This window comes from Phasianus colchicus, chromosome 7 (assembly GCF_987193195.1).
Source record: "Phasianus colchicus chromosome 7, bPhaCol1.hap1.1, whole genome shotgun sequence".
NCBI classification, from domain to species: Eukaryota; Metazoa; Chordata; class Aves; order Galliformes; family Phasianidae; genus Phasianus; species Phasianus colchicus.
The window spans coordinates 13800006-13821227 of NC_143442.1; the positions used below are offsets into that span (position 1 = coordinate 13800006).

The 21222-nt window shown below is 40.6% G+C and overlaps 1 protein-coding gene across 6 annotated transcripts in view; it reads left to right on the top strand.

The window, feature by feature from the left end:
- The first annotated feature begins 210 nt into the window (after positions 1-210).
- Positions 211-21222, top strand: part of SMARCAL1 (SNF2 related chromatin remodeling annealing helicase 1) — a 34687-nt gene continuing 13675 nt past the window's right edge. Inside the window, exons 1-10 of one of the 6 annotated variants that reach the window (XM_090143750.1) lie at positions 221-312; positions 746-838; positions 931-1873; positions 2516-2566; positions 4129-4389; positions 5219-5269; positions 7876-8059; positions 9148-9298; positions 12096-12254; positions 13991-14056. In XM_090143750.1, the coding sequence (XP_089999876.1) occupies positions 1006-1873; positions 2516-2566; positions 4129-4389; positions 5219-5269; positions 7876-8059; positions 9148-9298; positions 12096-12254; positions 13991-14056 (1791 nt within the window). In that variant the 5' untranslated portion in view covers positions 221-312; positions 746-838; positions 931-1005. Of the gene's footprint in view, positions 313-368; positions 388-726; positions 839-930; positions 1874-2515; positions 2567-4128; positions 4390-5218; positions 5270-7875; positions 8060-9147; positions 9299-12095; positions 12255-13990; positions 14057-21222 lie in introns of those variants that run through there. The other 5 variants (XM_031590576.2, XM_090143749.1, XM_090143751.1 and 2 more) reach the window with 5 other exon arrangements.

Below are 21222 nucleotides of genomic sequence, written 5' to 3' on the forward strand. Positions count from 1 at the left end.
CTGTTTTTATCTCTGCACCAAAACGTCTCGGTGCACCAGCGGACAAAATCTCAGCCCGCAGCTTGCAACGGAGGTCCCACACCCGCACGTGACCAGGAGCACAGCGCAGCACCACTCACTCTGCCTCCACCCCCTCCCACCCAGATTCCCCTAGCGGCCCTAAGATGGCGCCGCGCAGGGAAGACTCAATTTCCCAGCGCGCCGCGCGCCTCCGTTAGTTTGGCGCCACCGGGCGGCAGGGCGGGGGCCGATGGGAGATGTAGTCTGCGCGGCTGCGCGCCTTAAGGCGGCGGTGCTGGCCTCTGCCCGCCGGTGGGTGTGCGGGCGTTCGTGGAAGGCCGGTCAGGGCTGAGCTCGTAGCGAGTTGCAGCGAGGGGGGGAGCTGTGGTAGGGTGCGGGGGTCTAGTCGGCGTCGTGGTGCTGGGCCTTTGTGGGCAGCGGGGAGCCTGGAGAGTAGGAAGTGTGCTGGGTGTGGGGTGGCTCCCGGGCCCTGAAGAGGTCGAGGGGTTCCCTAGCCTGCAGGGTTGGGGCAGGGATGGAACATCACCTCTGGGAGGGGGGTGGGGACGGGAGGAGCGGGCCTGACTTTGTACAGTTAGTTAAGTCCATCTCTGAGCTCTGCAGGAGTGGGCAGCCTCTCAGAAGAGAGGCCGAGGAGAAGGTGGAGCGAGGAGGTGTGGTGGGGGCCTGTTGCATGCTTTCAGTATTCAGTATATATATATTCAGTAAATCTTCACAAGCACAGCAGCGAGAGAACCTTTCTCAAGGGAGCAGCTGACACTCCCCTCTGCAGCTGAGTGTGTCTGCTATGTGCTGGGAGATGCCTGAGGACTGAAAGGTTAGAAACTGATCACTGATAGCAATGAGTTGTCAGTGCGTTAAGCTTGTTACCTGGGATGAAGTTGGAACTTCTGTTGCTTTCTTTTTCAGACTGGCCTCCATTCCTACCAAGAAGCAGGTGCCTCTGAGATGAAATACTGACATACTGACTCAGGTTTGTTTGAAATGGTGAAGATGTCATCTGGCCTTACAGAGGAGCAAAAGAGAAGAATTGAAGAGAACCGCCAAAAGGCTTTGGCTAGGAGAGCAGAGAGACTAGCAGCCCAGCAAGGTGGGCAGCTGGGGATCACTGGGCCGCAGGTAAAAGAACAGAGTCCAGACAATCGAGGAAGCTTGAAGCAAGGAAACAGTCATGTCAGGTTCATTAGCCTGCCCCAACAGAATTCAGACAGTCCTGCGGAGCAGAAGAGCTATCTTCGGAAAGATTATAATCATTACACTGCAAACCAACAGATGGCTGGTTCACAGGGAGAACAACAAAAGAATTGTTCAGAGGACTCAAAACAAGCAAGTGGCATTAAGCAGTTCCCTACATCGATCCCAAATTCTCTGAGTTATTCCCATCAACATTACTCAGATGGACAATGTGGACAACAAGCTTTAATTAATCTTAGTACATTCCAGCGGCCCAAATGCTACCCAGCTTTCAAAAACCCTACAGAAACATCTCACCCTAATTTAACTGGTAACAGGAACTCCGACGATATTAAAGATTTAAAAAGTCAGAGCAAATCTGCTATAAAATATGTTTCATCACCAAGCAGCACCACACTGAGTGCTTCAGAAATGGTGACAAATACAAACAGACCAGCAGAAAGACAGGGTGGAAGTGGTGCCTTTCCAACCAGTGGTAAGATGCAGAAGCTGACCAGTCCTGCTGTTGCAGAGTCTATCAAAGCTGCCTATTTCAAGAAAGCAAATAATGTCACAAAAGGAAAATGTGTGAAATATGGGGAAGACCGTTTCCAGGTTGAAGTAGGGTATAATGCTGAACTTATTGCTTTGTTTAAGAAGATACCAAACAGAAACTATGGTAAGAATTGATTCATTGCTGTTTTCTCTGTTCTGTGTTTTGATTGCAGTTTCAGTATATGCTGAAACTGTAGTAGTGTTATGTTTTTAGCAGGGTGGCTAGTGTTGGGATCAAATATATGGTACAGTATTTATGGGGTACTGGAAAAGTCAAGGCAGCTGAAACTGAAAAGATATTCTGAGCATAAAATCTTGAGTTTGGATTTAGCCAAGAAATCAGAAGTTTTATGAACAGTGCTCAAAGAAGTTTAGTGTTGGTAGCTGGTCTATGTTTTGGAAAGGAAGTTACTAATGAATTAGTATGGGAAAATAGGCCACTTCAGAGTCAATGGTCTGAGTATTAACTGGGTTATTGCGAGTAGTGGAGTCCTCAACTTGCTAATCTTTTCTTTGTTATATTCTCTTTTTGTTTCCCACATCTGTTGTTGCTCCCTGTGAATGACTGCTGCATTCTCCTTGCCTTAGCATTAATGTGCCCTATGGCTTTATTTGATGTCATGTAGCTGTAAGCCTGGGCATGCTGTTTTTCAGATGTCTATTGAGAAATTTGCATGTGTAGAATGAATTCTGTATTGTCTGGCATAAACGTTTTACAGCACCACTTTTTTCTACCCTAAATAACTCATATTCTGCCTGATTTTAGATCCTACCACGAAAAAATGGAATTTCAGCCTAGAAGATTACAGCAGTTTCAGTAAGTAAATGGATTGTTGAATGATAAGAAAGGCTCTTAAGTCTTAAGATCACCACCATAACCTTTCTCTGATTGTGATTTTACTTTGTTATTGTCTGGAATAATGAAAAAAGATGGTGCTACTCAAACATAATGCCCACCTTTTAGGCTTTTAGTACATATTATTTTTTGACATGTTGTAGTATGTTAGAAGTATGATTTTTGATGTAATCTAAATGCCTAGTTTAGGTTTAACCTTCCCTGCGGTTGCTGAATTGCTTAGTCTGATTATAGTGGAGTCTGTGTTGACAGCTGACTTTACTGGCTAATACTTAATTTCTAGATCTGTTGAAGTATGTTCTTTTCAAACTTTTTTTTTTAACTGTTTTTCCTATTAATTTTGGGTATCAGGACAGGAAAAAGTCTAATTTTCTAAAGCTCTGAGTGAGGCTGTAAATGAACTTGCCTTTTTTGTTCTTTTACATACCAAGGATGGTTTTATCTTTTTCTCTACTGTCATTTTCTGCAAGATTGAGAGATGACAGAGAGGCAAATGAGTCAGATAAGATTTTCAGAAGTACATTGTCTTGAAGCCAGTGATAAATCATTATTGATTTCAGTGGGAACAGAATTAGGCCTGTGTTGAGCACTTTGAAAAACCCACAGTTGAGTACTGGTATTCCAGCTTCCCATGTGGGTTGCCACACACATTCATTATTTAAGCGCTGCTGGTTTGCTTGAAGTGTGCTGAGTACAGATGAGTGGAGTCCCTGCACCAAGGAACTTGCAAATAAAGAGAATGATTTTTGGGAATTGTGTCATGTCAGGGTTTCTTTTTTTCTCCTTAAACTGTAACTTCAGCTGTAATGATAAAGACAGCCATGTGGATATAGATTGACAAAGAGACAGAAGGGAAAAATGTCATGGTCTTCAACTGGCAAAAATGTGTCTTGTCTCTCCCCATGCCTTAGCATCGTGACACAGGTGGTTGCTGCAGACTATAAGATAGGAGCTCACCTGGCTGTGCAGAAATACAAGTCTAACAGCAAGCTGTGTTAGAATAAAGGGTGATGGTCTTGTAACAAAGGAGCGGTCTATGGTTTTGTATGAGATTCCTTCCTACAGTATTATGTTTATTGAGCATTTCTCCTTGATGAGATTGCTCAGATGTCCGCATGAATAGAGAGGCACAAATTTTTATATCTTTCTCCTTTGCTACTTGCAGAAACACCTTCCAGTCTTCCTGGGCACATGCTATTGATCACCATACCTCTCTGCATCATTTTATGTGAAAATGCTATGGCTGTGTGCAGTTTACTTCTGGATGTGTTTCTGTAGTTGGCTGGCCTGGCCTGGTGAGCCATGTTTGTTGACAGCAGGAGCCTGACGCTGTAGCAGTTCTGAATGAGCCCTGATTCCCATACCCTCGCATGTATTCTTTGTCCCTCTAAGTTAAATTAAGGAATCTTCATTCCCGTTAAATGTGAAGATGCCTGGCTTGCTTGTCATTCTCTTGTCCTTTCCCAAAGTAGCTTACCAGCGTTCTCCTGTCTTTCCTTAGTATCTCATGTTTTTCTTTCTAGTGAAAGCAGCAAGTCAACTTTCCTCCGTGATTCTGGCACCACTGGAAGGAGAAAATGCAGTTGAGTTGTCATCAGGCTCTCATTTCAGCAGCAGCGGGGTTGATATGGTATCCCTGTTGAACATGTGCAAGAACTGGAAGAAACCGTCTGCCCACGTCAAAGGGAAATGTGTGCTGATCTCTCGCTCTCGGTTTGAGGTTGATATTGGGTATTCTGCAGAAGTGGTTGGAGTGTTCAAACAGATGAATTCCAGAAATTATGGTTAGTCTCTACTTTAATGTTACTGGGGCTGCTTTTGAAGTACTGTGAATGGTATGGAGGAGAGTGAGTGTGCGAGGGCATCAGTCTTTGAATGGTGTGAGAGGATGTGCTTTGGTGAAGATTTTGAGAGCTTAGTTCTGGTATAGTATTGTATCTGTGCCCCTCACTGTGCCAGAGAATCTCTTCAGAGTCAAGATGATATTACAGCACTTGGCATTATATTTACTCTCAAGGTGGGATGTGTCAGCAGTTTGCCAGTACAGAGGCCACACTTAAGTTCTTGTTTTTATTGTCAACTGGCTGCAGCTGTCTGAGCAGACTGTGTTTACTAGCAGCTTTACTGATATTTTTTGAGGCAAGTGGAGTTGTAGAGCACTTCTACTGTTGGCACTTAGATTACAAAGGTACACACTAGTTTTTCCATCAGTTATGTCGGAATGTGGTGCAGTGTGGTAAGGTGTCACAGCAAGTCAGTGACAGCATGGAGAGCAAATCCTGAAGCTCTGGCTCTCTGGGCAGATCTCTACCTGGCTCACTCTGTCTTCCCTGGAGGTTGTAAGCGCATGCTAATTGGGTGTAGAATTGTCAGACAAGTCAGGACTTCATGTTACTTTTCAGAGTGTCCATGTTTCTAACTTTCTTCAAACTATTTGTTTAACGTGAAAACAAAGGGAGGAAAATGGGTGGCTGGACAAGGTAGGAGTTCTGTTAAATCTGTTTTGAAATGAGGATATATGGGAGGATAACTACATTCTGGGTAGAGAATTCAGTCTTAAGAAAGTTTAAAACGGTGTTTTCTTGTGTTGTTTTTTTTTTTTATCTGTTGCAGATATGAAGACCAGAAAGTGGAATTTCTTACTGGAGGACTATCCCAAACTGAGTGAGTAGCTGTCCTTTTTATTTTTCCTTTCTGACTAGGGCTGTTTTCTGGGGAGGCAAGTGAATTGTAGCTTCATTTCTTGGATTGAGCCTTCTCATTTCGATGAAATGAGTGGCTAATGAACCATGAAGCAAGCGTCTTCCTGCTTTGTCAGACACTTATACTGTTTACCCAGACTTAAAACTGTATAAATATGTATTACTCACACTGGCCTGTTTTCGTAAGGTTCTATGCTGAATTTCTGTGCTTCTTCTTAGAGGACCTGTATTAAATATTATAAAATTGCTACTGCTTATAAGGTATAGCAGCTATACTTGAACTAAGGAACTGCAAGAAAATGGATTACTATCTTCTGTCTTGAAAGCTTTGAACAGGTAGGCATGGTGGCTACCAAGCCTTAGTGTCCTTACAAGAAATTCTGTCTTATGGACTGTGTTTAGGTGTATTTCTATAATCTGCAGTGCCAGCCCACCCATAAAGTTTTGCTCCTTTTTCTGCATGCATCAATTCATAAAACTGAACAGCCATGCCTTACTCAGAAGAGAGTACAGAGCAAAACTTACCAGGCTGTTCTACTTCCAGTGATAGGGCCTTGTAGCAATGGCAGGCTGTGAAAGAAGTAAGTGTATCTTGGTGGTGACTATTATGAAACGCAGGATTGTGATGCTCAGAGGCTCTGGATTCAGTGGGAGCTGATGAGCCCACACTGCTTTTTAAAAGGGTCTTTTGTATCTGCTAAAGGCCCATCCTATAGTAAGAGCTAGGCAGTCTGAGCAAATGCATCATCTCCCAGCCTGTCACTATGTTTGCTGGCAGTTTTACACATCACATTAATTCAGAATCCCACAGATTTAAGGAAAGCAAAATCAAGCTGAAAAAAAAAAAACAAACCAGCACCAAACCACAAAAAATTCTTTAGATGTTCTTGCAAGGAGTAATTTGTGAGGGCATTTGAGGCTTCTTGTAGCACGTGCCTTTTAGAGGAGCAAGCATGAGGTTTGTGCCTGTTAATTTACCTACGTCAGGGAAAAAAAAAATAAAAAGCTGGTTGCCATTTCCAGCAGTGCTATCTGTTAGTTTGGAACTGTTTGTAGAGGTTAATGTCTCTTTGCCTAGTTGCTCAGTCATCTTTATATAAAGGTCACTTCAGTAAAATGTGTCTGTTGGATGAATCATGCTGGTGGCAGATATATCTTAATCACTCTTCCAGCTCATGTACAGAACAATAGCAACAGAATTATCAGTGAGCAAATTGTAGCAATTATGCTAACACATAGCTCAGTCTGTGAGTGTAATAACAAGCTTGTGCTGTACTTCCAATGGAGAGAGTTCTTGCTATTGAAGTACAAATTGAACTGGAGAGTTTAAAAAGTTTGGCCAAAGCTCAACCACAAATGGAAATCTTTTCATATGTATATTTCTTTGAATTGCTTTTCCCCTTCATATGACAGAGATCCATTCTGCTGCTTACCTCCTGGGGATGGGTATTCTAATTTCAGCTGAGTTCTGGAGGTGCATTTACTGCTGGTGTCATGAGTATTTATTTCAGTGTGCATAGCTCTGGTCATTTTTTGCAAACAGTTGTTTCATATCTTTCTGACTTCCTATACAAACCAACTACTAAATAAAAGTGTCTCCTTGCCACGAAGGATCTGTGCATGAGTGTTTGTGTTCATAGTTCAGAGGTGCCTTTTGTTTCTATCAGTGGTCAGAGACTGATTACTAAACATTGTGAGCAGGGACCTTGCAATCATGTTTTAAACTGCTATTTTCTTATAAACTTATTGTTGGATTAATAAGAGTTTTTTTTTGTCTTTTGGGTTTTTTTGGATGGAATAGAGAGGCTGAAAGAGGCCTTTAGTCAAACATCAGTAGTGTTGAGGGATTCAGGTAGCAGCCTGTGGGCTGGTTCTGGCTTGCAGAACTTCTGTCTTGGTAGAAGGCAGAGTGCACCAGCTGAGCAAGGAGCTGCTGTTGGTGTCATGTCCCTGAGGGATGGCTTTCTGAGTACAAGTTCTGACTCTGAATTTTCTTATCCAAGTGTGGGAAAATAGGAGATTTTCTACATTTCAGAAAGAACCAAACTGGTGTGAATTTAGGTAACGGGGAGAAATGAGTTTTCAAAGCTGAGGATGTATGACCTTTAGGTAATTGTCTCGCGTAACTCCTGATCCATGTACTCGGGTGGTGGAGGCCTGAGAGATATTTAATGCAGAATCCCAAGATGCTTCTGCCTTCTAGGCTTCAAGAGCTCTTTTGTTCCAATCTACACTTTCATTTCTGAGTAAAGTGTGCCCTAAGCTGCCCTCAATGTGAATAATCCAGCTCCAGCTGTATTAGTAGCAATCATCTCTGAATGATGGCATCAGACTTCCAGTTTTTTATAATCAAGTCTAAATATGAGGGGTGGGAATGTGATTCATCATTTGCTGCTGAAATAGATTTCAGGGAAGAGGCCAGGCTGACATGAGTGTGTGATGCAGTACTTTCTTGAGCTGTCTAAAGGTAGGAGATAATGTTGTTGTTGAGGTAAAAGGATGTTACCCAGGTGTCCTTAATGTGTGTATGTTTCCCTTTCTGATAATCAACTTCTCTGTTCTTTGCAGTGAAAGTGTTCCAGAACCTTGTGTCTGTAGAAGTGGAGCCACTTCCTGGGACAGTCATACAAGCCTTTGCTGCTCAAATACAGAGTTCTACATCACAGAAGATGGATTTTCCTGATGCTGATCTTTCAGTAGTGGACTCTAAAATTGTGACAAGCCTCATGCCTTTTCAGAGGGAAGGTGTGAAGTAGGTCCTTTTTGTGCTGTTAAGATCTAATCCTTGTGTACAGTTAGGCAAGTTGTATCAGTGTACAGGTCTCATTTTCTTTCATGGGGAGGACTTAATGTTTCTCATAGTCTTGTGTTGTGATATTGTGGACTCTTGGATGTTTTGCCTGATTTGTTTTGTTTGACTTTGTGTGCCTGTGTGTGTGTTTTGAATGACACACTTATTTGTTTCCAGCTAGAATTCTTCATCATTAGTCAGGTGCAAAAATAACATTGTTCAAGTGATAAATTTCTCATCTCTATCCCATGATTCAGTATGTGCCTAATTGTCATATGATGCTTTTATAAGGTCATCTTTTTCTAACCCAGTGCATCTCTGTTGTTTGTTTGTATTAAAATAGTAATGCACACAGTAAGTGCCAGGAAATGGAAACCTGATGATGAAAGGCATAAAATGGTTAATTGTATGGAGAGGGAAACTTTCATGTGGCCCTGTTTCTGCCATATATAGCATTTTGTTGTTGAATTTGAGATGCAATCCAGGAAAGCCCATAGTTACTGCTACTTAGGTGACCATGTTATAAATAATATTTTCTTAGCCCAATAGGAATGAACTCTTAAGACAGAACATGAATAATAGTATGGAATGTGCTCTTTAAATAATTTTAAGATCTTGTTTACTCCACTTATTAAATCAGTGTCTCTGAGTAACCATCCAGGGTCACTTGGCTGAACCATTTCAGCTTTGAGAGAAGATTGTTGTGAGCTGCTCAATTGTGTTAAGACTAATGGTGAAGATATAGGTTTATTGAAATAAAAAGCTCAGATCACTGCCATGAGATACACCTTGTAGGCTTAATCTGCAAAGACATCTGTAGTTCATCAGATACTGTGCAGCTACTGCAGTTGATACTCACTGTATAGTGTCATCCATAATCTGCAAAAGGATTTAATTTTTTCACTTCTAAATTCTACAGAACGCTCCTCATCTGATGGAGACAGATGAGTTGTACTCATCTTGGCTACCAGGAAAGAGACAGGACTTGACAAAGGAAAGAGACAGGACCGTTTCTTGACTCTCATATTTCTCTTCTCTATTTTCCCCAGTTTTGCGGTTTTAAATAATGGCCGTTTACTTCTTGCGGATGACATGGGTTTGGGCAAGACTGTTCAGGCAATCTGCATCGCTGCATACTACAGAAAGGAATGGCCCTTGCTGGTGGTGACTCCTTCTTCTGTGAGGTTTACATGGGCAGAGGTACTGTGAGTTTAAGATCATGTGGATGGCCAGTAGAGAGCATGTGTGATGGTTATTCTGTGTAAATGATAGGGATAAGTTAAATTTTTTAAAAAAGATGTATTTTAAGGTGAAGAAAGTAAAATTTGTACTTTTTTAAAGAGCAGAGAAATTGCTTGATGTTTGCACTGACTGTATGTTATATGCCTACTTTCTTCTATTGGCTGATTTTCTTTTTGTGGTCCAGCTGTTGGAAAGGAGATCTAGAGAAAATATCTCCTCTGAGCCTCTTAACTTTGTTCATGCAAGTCAGCTAGCTCTTAAGAGGTGTTTTGCTCATTAATGCCAAAGACAATAGTTGCATTGAAGCGATTGTTGGTTGTATTCAATCCCTTTATAGCTGGACTTACTAGAATAAAAGTTCAGATGCTGGAATTCTCACCTCTTTTCACAAGGTTCTGTTATCATTGTCATTAAATGTTTGTCATACTATGTCTTTCAGTCTGTCAAAGATACGACTCCTTTGAGTCCTTTATTGCTGTTAATCAGAAGCCCAAGAAAGTTTGTATAGCTGGGAGATGTAACTGGTTGAAAGAAATCAGTGTCATGACTTGTACACTGAGAATTTTAGTTGCCATAGGTTAGTGAGATTTCTGTGGGGAAAAAAATGCGAGTCATATGTTTCAGGTCAGTAATTTTCATGTCTGAGTAGACAAAGTTTCCTTCCATTGCTTTCCCCAGGATGCTACATTGATGGGAAAATGAGAAATGTATTGGTAAAAATGTGCTTGTTTTGTTTTGTACTGTAACCTGGTTATAAGAACATCTTGGCTCGTGTTTTCATATTCAGTAGTGCAACAAAACACTGAATGACAAGAAAAAAGATTTCTGAACAAGGTAGCAATGCTCATTGTGTTTGAGATGTGAAGGCAAAGGACTTGTTTCAAAGGCCTGTGGTTCAGTACCTATCCTGTATCTATGGCTGCTGTTTGAGACCTACTGGGAGGAATCTGGGGCCCAAGCTACTGAAGTCTTGGGTACCTACAGCCAAACTCCTCTATCCTACTCTGAGATTTAAGCAATATGAGAATTTTCTACTTGGGTGCTTCATTTCCTCTATCTACACCCTCCAGATTTCCTGGGAGGCTGTTGTGGGAGGTATTTGTTAGGAGATTTGCTTTGAAATTTTCTCTGTTGCTTTCAGTAAGTGAAGGGTGTGAATCTAAGGAAAATGTTTGGCAGAAGGTGTAGAAAAAGGTGAAGGTTGTGGTCTGTAACCTTCTCAATTCATTCTGTACAGATACGTTTAATGTAAAGTTCTTGTTATGTTTCTGGAGATGAATAGCCAGAAATTGTGTTCATCTCAGAAGTGTGGGGTTTAGTTTTCAGTTTTCCAGGCTCATGCCATTGAGTGCTTAAGTATTTTAAGTGCAATAGGAAGCCAGCAAGAAGGGATGAGAAATGCTGCAGGTGTTCATTTGGAGTTCTGTGTTAAAACTTAGAGGTTCAGATTCTCTTTTCTGTGAAGTAGGCATGTGACCTTTCCAAAAAGGTAGAGCAGTTCAGCTGGGAGCTTCTAGATTCTTTTTACTACTGCCGCCTTTTTTAGCTTTGCATAGCATCAGCCCCATGTTTTTTGGTTTTGATCTAACCTTGTCCATATAGTGGCCTGCTTTGCTTGTAAGTGGTAAAGTATAGGCAATTGTTAATTTCTCATAAGCTGTCAGCATTTGAATGATCTACCTGCTGCATGTAATTCATGGAATCACTGAGGTTGAAAAAGACCAGTAAGATCATCTAGTCCAACCACCATGCCCGCTAACCCATGTCCCTAAGTGCAACATCCACTCTTTTCTCTTGATCCAAGGAAAGTGACTCCGCCACTTCCCTGGATAAACAGAAGACTGGGACTTGGTGGACTGCCACAGGTGAAGGTGCTTGAGTCAGAGATGCCATTTCCATCACCACTCTTTAATACATTCCTGTAGAGACCAGGTTGTGATTGCTAGAGCACCAGCCAAGTCCTCTAGAGTGCAACGTCGGCAGGACTTGGATGTTGCAGGGAGGTTGGTGGTGTTGGGGATAGGTTTACAAGGGAAATGGTGGGTGCTCAGTACTTAACAGATGTGTTTGCAGGAGGTTATCTTCCTGTGGTGTGTGGAGCATTTCAAGAGGTGATTTTAATGACTTCCCACATGTTCATCTGCTGTTATATTGAAGCTAGTGTGGTGTCATTTTGATCTTTTTTGTGATTGGGTACTGCTAGTATTTTTTTATTTTTGGTAGGCTTTTTTAAGAAGGAGGAATAGTGGAAGTTTTTGTTGGTATGGATGTGTTGTACTTCATCATTGTGGAGTAAACATTGCTGTAGTGGGAGATGTTTACTGTTCAGAATGCTGTATTTCACAGCCTTTTGAGTGGGAAAATGATGAATTTCCCTGTCAACAGTGTTCATTGCATTCTCTGGCTACAAATACAGCGGGTAACATTGTCAGGAGGTTACACACATTTCTACTGCAGATCAGATTTCTTTTTCAGCAAGAAGCACGAATAAATCATTTTTGAGTCTTCTTATCTGTGGAAGGTGGATTTGGCCTTACATCCTGAGTGCTGTTTTTGATCTTCCTATTACTAGCAGTGCTGACTTGTGAAGGCTTCTCACCCCTTCTATGCCCTCACCTGGTGTCTAATGGCGAGTGGGATTGTTCCTTGTTCTAAGCATCCTTGAGGATGCTCTTTTGTAAGATGTGGTGGGTTTGGGAACCTTTGCGTTGGATGTGAGCACAGTAATGCAATTAATCACTCTCTCTTCTTCCAGGCATTTCACAGGTGGCTTCCATCCTTAAGACCAGGAAGCACTAATGTAATAGTGACTGGCAAAGACAGCCTAACAGCAAGCTTGATTAACATCATCAGCTTTGACCTCCTCAGCAAGATGGACAAGCAACTCAAGAGCACTTTCCAAGTAGTTATTATTGTAAGTAGTATGCTAGAGTTTTGAAGTTGATTATATACTGCAAATGGGGTATCCTTAGGATTGTACAGCAGAGAAGTGTAAGGCAGGCCATTTTTAGGACTGAAATTGTCTTAGAATTGTGACTGTGATTATAGCTCTGTGAGCAGAAACAGCAGAATTCTCTGAAACCTTTTTGATTCTTGTGGCTGTGTTTTCTGTTTTACTGGTTAGGGTGCCTCCTTGGTTTCACTGTGATTGGGTATGTTCCTTACAGGAGACTAAGGTGTTGTATGTCAATACATTAGCTTAGTAATTATGTCATTTTATGGTAATTGGACTTGATGTTTGATTTTAATGTTTATCCAACAAGCCAGGTAACTTGTCAACACCAAGTATGTGGGTGAAGCATCAAGAAGTCTTCCTGTGTTTGAGTGCCACAGATAGTGTGCATTAAGCTTTCATTGATCACATGTATCACTACTGTTGTAAATGGTTTTGAAACTTATTTTTTTCACCTTTTTAGGAACTGTGGTAAAAGGCATTTTTCTAGATTTCACTTCTTAAAAATTCAAAACACCTTATATTTCAAATCCAACTTTAAAGACTGTAAAGACTAGAAGTGTCTATATACCTTCTTGCAAGTGTTTCACATTCTCAGCCTGGTTTTCAGTAAACAGATCCACCTGTCTCCATGATTATGACACTTGGAACATAATAGCTCTTTTCTTCTCAGCATCATGTGGGAATATGGGAGTAGGTGAGGGCTTTGGAGACAAGCTGCTCATGAGGGAATTAATTTTATTTCTCTTGGTCCCCTTCCATACAAGGCATTCAGAGTGGAAGTATGGGTTCTTGCTTTGTCTGGGCTGCTGCTTTCTGTAAAGAGACTTGGGCTCTAGGGGTGCTGTATTGGAATCCCCTGAGCTGCAGATGTTCTTTCTGTGTCTTTGTGTGTTCAGATTTGGACCCTGTATGTTTTTACAGATTTAAGTAGTCTTACTGAATGCTGAACTTCCCTGCTTTTACATTTAATATTCTTTCACTGACTGGGGCTATTCACGTAGGTTATTTGTTAACGGGGAAGGAGAAGGCTGTACCCGAGAGACTGAGCAGTTGTACTAAGCATACGTGGTTGCTTGCTCATCTACATGTGAAAAGATGAGAATGTACCCTTGGAGGGCGTCAATTACTTTTTGTGTCCAAGTCTGCCTTGCTACAGCAGAAGAAATGAAGGCTGTTTGGGTGTGACATCTCAAATAGGAGGCTATTTTCCACCTGGTGAGCCCTATCAGCAGAGCAGTTGGATCCTAATTAGATTTCTTTTTTTTCCCCATATTGTTTTTATTAACCTCTTTGTTTAGGGAAATAACAACGTATAGGCCTCCTGTGTTTGCTGCATTTAAAGGGGCATTAAGGTGGAAATTTGGGGCAAACAAGCATTGGTGGTAGAACTAATGTTTCTCCACCTGTCTCTGTCCACCTCTTTTTACTTGCCTGTAGTCATTTGAGATTCATGGCCTTAAGGTTTGATTTCCATTCCATTCAGTTACAACTATGGGTTTGAATGTAGGAAGCCTGCTACTCTCCATTCTGTCTTCTAGTTGAGATTTTGATGCGACTGTCCCAGTACTTGGAATATCCTCTGGGATGGCAGGCTTGTAATATTAGATAGCTGAGAGCACTGAGAATTTGTTCTTTAGCCTGCAGTTGGACTGTGGATCAGAGCGGTCTTCATTTTCATGCTGGTTTTATTTCAGGATGAATCTCATTACCTAAAGAACATAAAAACTGCACGATGCCGAGCTGCCATGCCTCTACTTAAGGTATGTATGCTGCATGCCAAACCTTTTGCAGCTAAGGCCAGACTCCCCAAGCAGTGTTGCTGTCTGAGCCAGCAGCTGAATTCTTCTGTTGTGCTTGTGAAAGTCCAAGTAACTGTTGCTTTAAGAACAAAATTTATCTTTGACTTAATCACAAATTTCCATACAACAAAAGAACTTCAGTACTGTATAATCAATGAATGTACAGATGTTAAAATTATGAAATATACCAGAGAGTGTAGCTAAGCAGTTATTATACCAAAAGAGAATATATAGAATGCTTACCCATATCCTAGGCTTGCTATCAAACTCCAGAGGAGGGGATCTCCAGAAGAGATCTTCCCCACTGGTAGTCAGATGGGTCTAGGAGAGGTGCAGCCAGGCTCCACCCCTTCCAGCAGCACAGGTGAATTGCCTTCACCTGTGCTCCCGTGGCTGACTCATTGCTCACCTCAGGTGATTAATCAGAAGTTCAGGTTGTGATTCAGCAGTTCCCATACAAGTACCTCCCTTGATCTAGTTCTATTACAGCCAATGGTTTTATGGTGATGGGAAGGAGGGAATGTCAGGACTTACTGAATGTATTCATGGAGAGCAGAAAGAATATAGTATTATCAGTGCAGCTTATTTCATGTAAATTGTCATAATCAGTTACTTCTTGGCTCTCAAATCACTGTGACATATCAAAACGACCTTACGTAGATACCTTCCTTGGCTTTAGTTTAACCTTTGCTCTGTTACTGCAAGCCTCCAATGTACTTGTGTGGTTGGGGTACAACAGCACTTCTGCTGGTTAATTATAAAGAACTAGTAGTTAATGGTGGGATGTGAGGTAAGCAAGGCAAGTGACCCACAGAAAGGAAGAAATATTGAGCTGATATCAGAGAAATATGAGGTTTTTTATCTGCCTGTGGTCCTGGGATCAAAGAGCTAAATTGTCTCTAGTAGCCTTTCAGAGATTAAAGGTAGCAGTAGTTTCTAGACACTGCAAAGTCTGTTCATTAGAACAAGGCAAATGCAGTTTTTTCTCAATAGCTACCAGTATTTGTATATAAAGAGAAGGTTTGATCCATTATGGCTTTACAGCAGTCAACTTTTATATGCAAGATTTTTAATGACAGGGCAAAGGTGGTTGTCCTTAGTAACTTCATCATTATCTTTAAATTCTCTCTTGTCATCTCTTGGCTTTCCAAATCACTTTTAATGATTTTTAGTGACAGTCCTTGAGTTTTGGAAACTAAGCAGGAGATGTGATTTTTATGAGCATTTTGAAGTAGACACAAAGGGGTGTCCAATCACAAATGGCAGAAAATAACAATTTTTACCTCTTTGCAGAATGCTCAAAAACCCTTTCCTATTTGTAGCTTTGAAAGGATCAGCTTGTCAAAATAATTTGCAGGGTATAAGATGTGAAAGATGGTACCTGTTATATAGAGGTTAATTGCCTGTATGAACTTAGTGAGAATTTATAGTTTTATGCTGTCACATCACTGGTCTTTAAAGCACTGAGATCTTGTGCTTTTGAAACTGAATTTTCAGTCAGGAGTTTCATATTTGCATCATGCGTTCTCTCACGTGTAAGAAGCATTCAGTAAGACAGGACCAGAACCTTTAGAGAACATTTTCTGCTGTATGTTCACATAAACTGCATTTTCCTGACTAATTTTTGCAGGGAGTGTTGTTTGTAATAGCCACTCATTAGCTCTTCTTGCTTTCCAACATGTATTTTGCTCTAAATCTACTCCCTTTGGCAGCTTTGTCCTCAACTGCTAGTGAATGATCTTGTGCCCACTACTGGCATAGCACATTGTGGCAATTTTTTATTTGAAAGACCAACCAAGATATGAGGAGATTTCATCACCTGAACACTGTATGTAAAAATTACATTGTCACCTGTATAGTAAATAGTAAGTGGGGTAAAAATGGGAGTGTTTTTTTAGTATTTTATGTGATACTTCAAGATTATTGCATAAGATGAATGGATAAAGTTGTTTATTATTGCTAGAGATTTGAGTGCTGAAGATAATGTTCTTATTTTTGCTTTCCTTGCGTTTAAAAGGATTAGAGCAGTAGTGAGTCTTTTGGAAGAGACCAGAAAAAGCTCCTTCCATATGCAAGCTCTTGATAGGTACAGTGCTTGTGGCATGTAAGTCCCTACTTTAAGGTCACAGTACTAAGCCTTGTCAGTGCTGTAGCCAGAGCCTGTGGAGCCAAGTCATGCCTAGAGTACTTTTTAAGCAATTCTTGTGTTTGGCATTATGCTGCTTTTAGCTTCCTTAAATTGCTATAGTTGTTTATTATTTATATTTCCTATGAGGTTCCCAGTACCTTTAAGCGTGAAGGCTTAGCCTTGAACTGAACTTTGGGGACAGAAAAGGAGAAAAAAAACATAACAAATGTTATTATTGGTTCTTACTTGCTACAAAGAATTGAGTCCATAATGACACCAGGCAGATGTAAATTAAAATATTTCCTAGCCTGAAATGTTTCTGTCCCTTCTGTTGGTGCTTAATGGATTCTTTTTATCTCGGTAGAATCTGCTTCTGTGACTCCTCTGTTTGAATGATAAGTGAAATTGTTGTGGATGCTTAGACAGAACTGCACAATAACCAGATTATACATCAGCACATTCACAATAAAGATGACTTAGCATGGATGTTAATTTTGAATCTGCCTTGTCAGACAGCCAGGCTGAATCTCTAGCATCTGAAATATTTAACCTATGATTACAGCATTTAAAGTCTTGTTTTAGTTTTAATATCTGACCCTGATTGTTTTTCAAAATGGTATTTTTAACTACCCAGTTGCAATTTGTCTTCCCCTGCTCTCTTGTATGTATTGCAGAGCAAGTGTGGTATAGAATTGTCAAGCAGAGCCGTGTAATAAACATGTGGCCTAAATCTGTTGGCTGGGGACTTCTTGATGTTTTAAGAAATTTTAAAAACGAAGCACCAACTTTTTTTTTTTTTTTTTAGTGTGTAGTACTTAGTATCTTTTATGACATATTTAGTTGCCTACCCTGACGGAGGTAATGTTTTGCTTGAGGACAATGGGAAGTGTGACCAGAAGGACTTCTTAGTATGCTTTTATAGTGCCTAGATGTATGCAGTAACCATGCTTACTACCTTCTGAAGTACCTTAACAGATGCATAAGAATAAGGATAAAGACATGATGTGCCCAGTTTATTTTTATTGGGCAAAACGTTGAGAGAGGAACTTGCCTTTACAATATGATAGAATGAGCTGAAATAGTGACAGTAAAGTGTGTAGGCTGGATTTCTTACCCTCTTCACCTTCCTTGTGGATGTGCTTACTTCTGGGTGTGCAGACTTGTATGTGGGGGAGAATGATTCACCTGCCCACAAGGACTCAGGTGGCCAAGTCTGTACACGGTGTGCGACCCTGCACAATTATGGAGGCAAATGGATTGAAAGCCATAGTGGAAAACTGTACTTTGATGTTTTGGCACATGGCAAAAACGCTTCTTTCAAGCTTAGGTAACTTTCATGCTGATCAGTCTGTGCAACTGCGCGTGTGAGATGTCCCCTGCTTCAGCATGTCTTGTAGCACTGAAGAGGGCTGGAAGTTCCTGTGTTCAGAGTGGCCCTTTTGTCCCGTTTCCATGTATACCAAAGTGACAATAGCCTCACACTGTTGGGCTTTGGTTGAGTCACTGTTTTCATGCTTGATTTGTCCCAGTCCCTTATTGTCTGAGCCTGATTGTCCCAGATGGCTGCAGCAATCATCATAGGAATTTGTCACCTTGCTGTTCTCTTTAGTTTTGTGGTTGGGACTGAGTTGCTGTCCTGGATTTATTGTTGATACCCCTTGTTCCCTTTACCTCTGTCCTGCACCTGCCTCCCAACGTGTTACCTCTTCTAGACACATCTTAGTTTTCTCCTTCCAAGGTTAAACTGTCCCAGGAACGTGAGTGTTGAGGAGAGAGGAGGCGTGGTACCAATAGCCATAAAACAACAAAGCCCCAAGGGAAGTAGAGGAAAAAGAAACAGTGAAATGGAAGTTTTTCAGTGATCTGTAGAGGGATCTCTTGGGGACTTGGGTGAAAAGGATTCTACATCCTTCAACTAGCTGAAAAGCTATATTGTCTTTGTTCTGTAATTGCGAAGCAATGGAAACTGAGAAAGGTCCCAGTGGAATATGGATGAGTGGTGTTTCTGGAGGCATGACAGTAAGTTTTCAGTGAAGAACTGAGTTAGAAACTGAGAAATACATAGTAGTATTTAATCAAAGATTCTGGTGAAATAAAATGGCCTTATTTTTGTTGTTTTCTCTATGGGCTTCTTTCCATAAGATTTGGGTAATATTACTCATGAAATTGTTCTTACTGAGCTGCTACGCAGGTTAATAACATAATGCACATCCTGATATATACCAGGTTAAAGTTCTTTGTTTCTATTACTTAAGTCCAAATACATTGGGTAGCTGGAATCTGATACTCTGCATGCTTCTTTCAATAAAGTGATGCTTAGAAATAATAAAGGGAATTAGGTCAGTGTTGAAGGTAGAAGGTAAAGAGGGAACAGAAAAATCTCTCTGTAGGAAATAAATAGCTGCTATCTTTAGGCATTACAAATCTATATGGATTGGATAAAGAAACCTTTACTTGTCACCTGCTGTGAGGAAGAATGTTGTATTGAAATCAGAGAAGCTGATTCTCCAGGTGGGGAGGTAATTTGGTTCAGTGGAAGCTGTTTGTCACCATTTGGGAGAAGTTCTCTGTCTGGGTGTCATTTAATAATAGAGAAAAGCATTTATATTTTTTAGAATGACCGCATCATCTTACAAAATGAAGAACACTGACCCAAGTACAGAAATAAACTCCCCAAAACAGCTGCAACATTTTCTCTTTATCAAATCTTCTACTACATTTATTATCCCCATTACATTATGGCCACTCTCAGATTTCTAATTTCACAGGATAATGCGTTCTTAGCTAAGCAGTTCAAAATGACAAAGTAAGCAAAAACTGGGGACACAAGTAATTATATAGCCAGAGTCAGCCAAACTTTTTTTTTAAGTGTAAGTCTGTTAGCATATGGCAGAGCTCATGCTGTGAAATTCATTTACAATAGAGGCAGTCATTGTATGTTAATGAGTCTCTGTGTGTTTAGTTTTGTGGCATAACACTCCACACCACCCCCTACCTACTCCCCCTTCCAGTCAGTTGGATGCTGAGTTTGAAACTCTAAAGTACCATCAGGCTTAATAAATTATTCAACTTTAAAAAGTAATTTTTGTAAATGTTATCACAGCTGCGGAAATCATTCTTGCTGGTGTCTTGTGTGTGCTGCAGTGCCGCAATTGTTTTATGTTACTCAGGTCTACAGACTGGTCAAGTCATCATCAGATTTGCTTGAAGCAGTTTCACAGGAAAGTAGCTGTAAGAATTGTCTCAAGGACAAATAAGAGAGAGAGAGAGAGAGGAGGAGTACTTCTGGTCAAGATTAGTCTTCATGCCTGCATGATAACTAGTAGCTGAAGTTATTTGTTCTATGTGGAGATGCATAGAAATTGATGACAGTTCTGTTTTTTTTTGCTGAAGAGTCCACAGTTTGTCACTGTGATAATATTTTCTGTGTTGTATTCTATATTGTTCTTATATATCTTGGGAGTTTACCCTTTTTCATCCACTTTTTGACATTACAGGTTTCTTGAGAAATGAGAGTAAGCAGTGATCAGCAGAGACTTCTCTGCAGGATTTGCAGGAGCAAATCTTTATTGGCATGTATTCAAAATGAGTTGCCACTAGTAAAAGATCTGTTGAATCAAAGACATTTCTGTCACCCAGAATTTAAGTCTTCAACACTTTAAAACCTTGTCTGCCTAGGATTTTTTCCCCTCTCCCTTGGGCTCCTTCTATTACAGTTTTTAATACTGAAAGGAATTCTTGGATAATGAGTCAGACCACCTGTGTTCTACACCATTTTCTGAAATTAACTTCTTCAGGTTCTTCACAGCTGTTGCTTAAGTAGTATGGGTTGTTTGTTTTTTTTTAAGTTGTTTTTTAGTTCTCCTGATTTTTAAAATGGTTAATTGTAGATGTATCACAACCCTTGGTAAGTGCTTGCAGTGATGAGATATCTTTTCTGTTCAAAAATAAGATGCAAACAAAGAAGCAACAGCTGGACATGGTTAGAATTCACGTGACCTGTAGCTTCTGAACTCCCCCTTTTGGTACTTGTTCTGGGATTAGAGAAAGAGCAAGGAGACCAACCAAGTGTTGTAACTACCAAGAAATTAGCATTCCAGCCTTGTTTTGTGTAGCTCCTGAGGAGCACCGTCCATGGAGGAAGAGCCTTGAGAGTGGTATAACTTGCAACTCAGATGGTTTTATGTTGCATTTAGTATGTTCCTGGTCTGTGTACGCATTGCTTAGAAATGTCTCAGCTGTGCTGTTCCCTCCTATTCATCTTGACCTTGATATGCTCTCTTGTGCAAGCATGTAGTCGTGCAACCTCCATGTTGTCTTTTTTCCCAGCACTGGCTGTCACCCTTCCCTCCTTTGAGTAGTGTAGGGATCTCTGTCTTGTGTGAACTTACACCTTTCTGATATGTCAAAAGGTTAGATACCTCTTCTTACTTTATGTGATAAATATCCTGCTTTTTTAAGATTTGTGAGAATTGTGTGATCCTCTTGGTCGTCACGTTTCCTTCTGATCTGTTTAACAGAGGGGGAAAGCAAGTTCCACCTTGGTTACAACCTGTGTATAAATATCTGATAAAGTCCTGAAATTAATTTCCGTTAGCTGATCTGTGAACTCTTTTTTTTTTTTCCTATCACATTTGGTTGGTGAGTTGATGAATCATCTTGAATAGATTTGGGTGACTGGTAGATCTCAGTGAAATGATAAAAGAATTTCATTTTCTTTTTCATTTAAATATGAATGAGCTGCTGGTACAGATGTCACTCAAGAATCTTTTTGTTATTTTAATGAACCTGCTTTAAACTATGCAGGAAATTACAAGGCATTTGTAATTTAACTACTATACGTGAATTTACAGCAGTAGAAATTCGTTGCTCTCATCTAATAATAGAATTGGATAAGAGGGTAGAAATGCATTTTGGAGGCTTTTATGTCTACGGTGTAATTATTTTTTTCCTCACTTTTTGTGAGCACCTACTTCAGATTACTGTGTGGGTTCTTTTT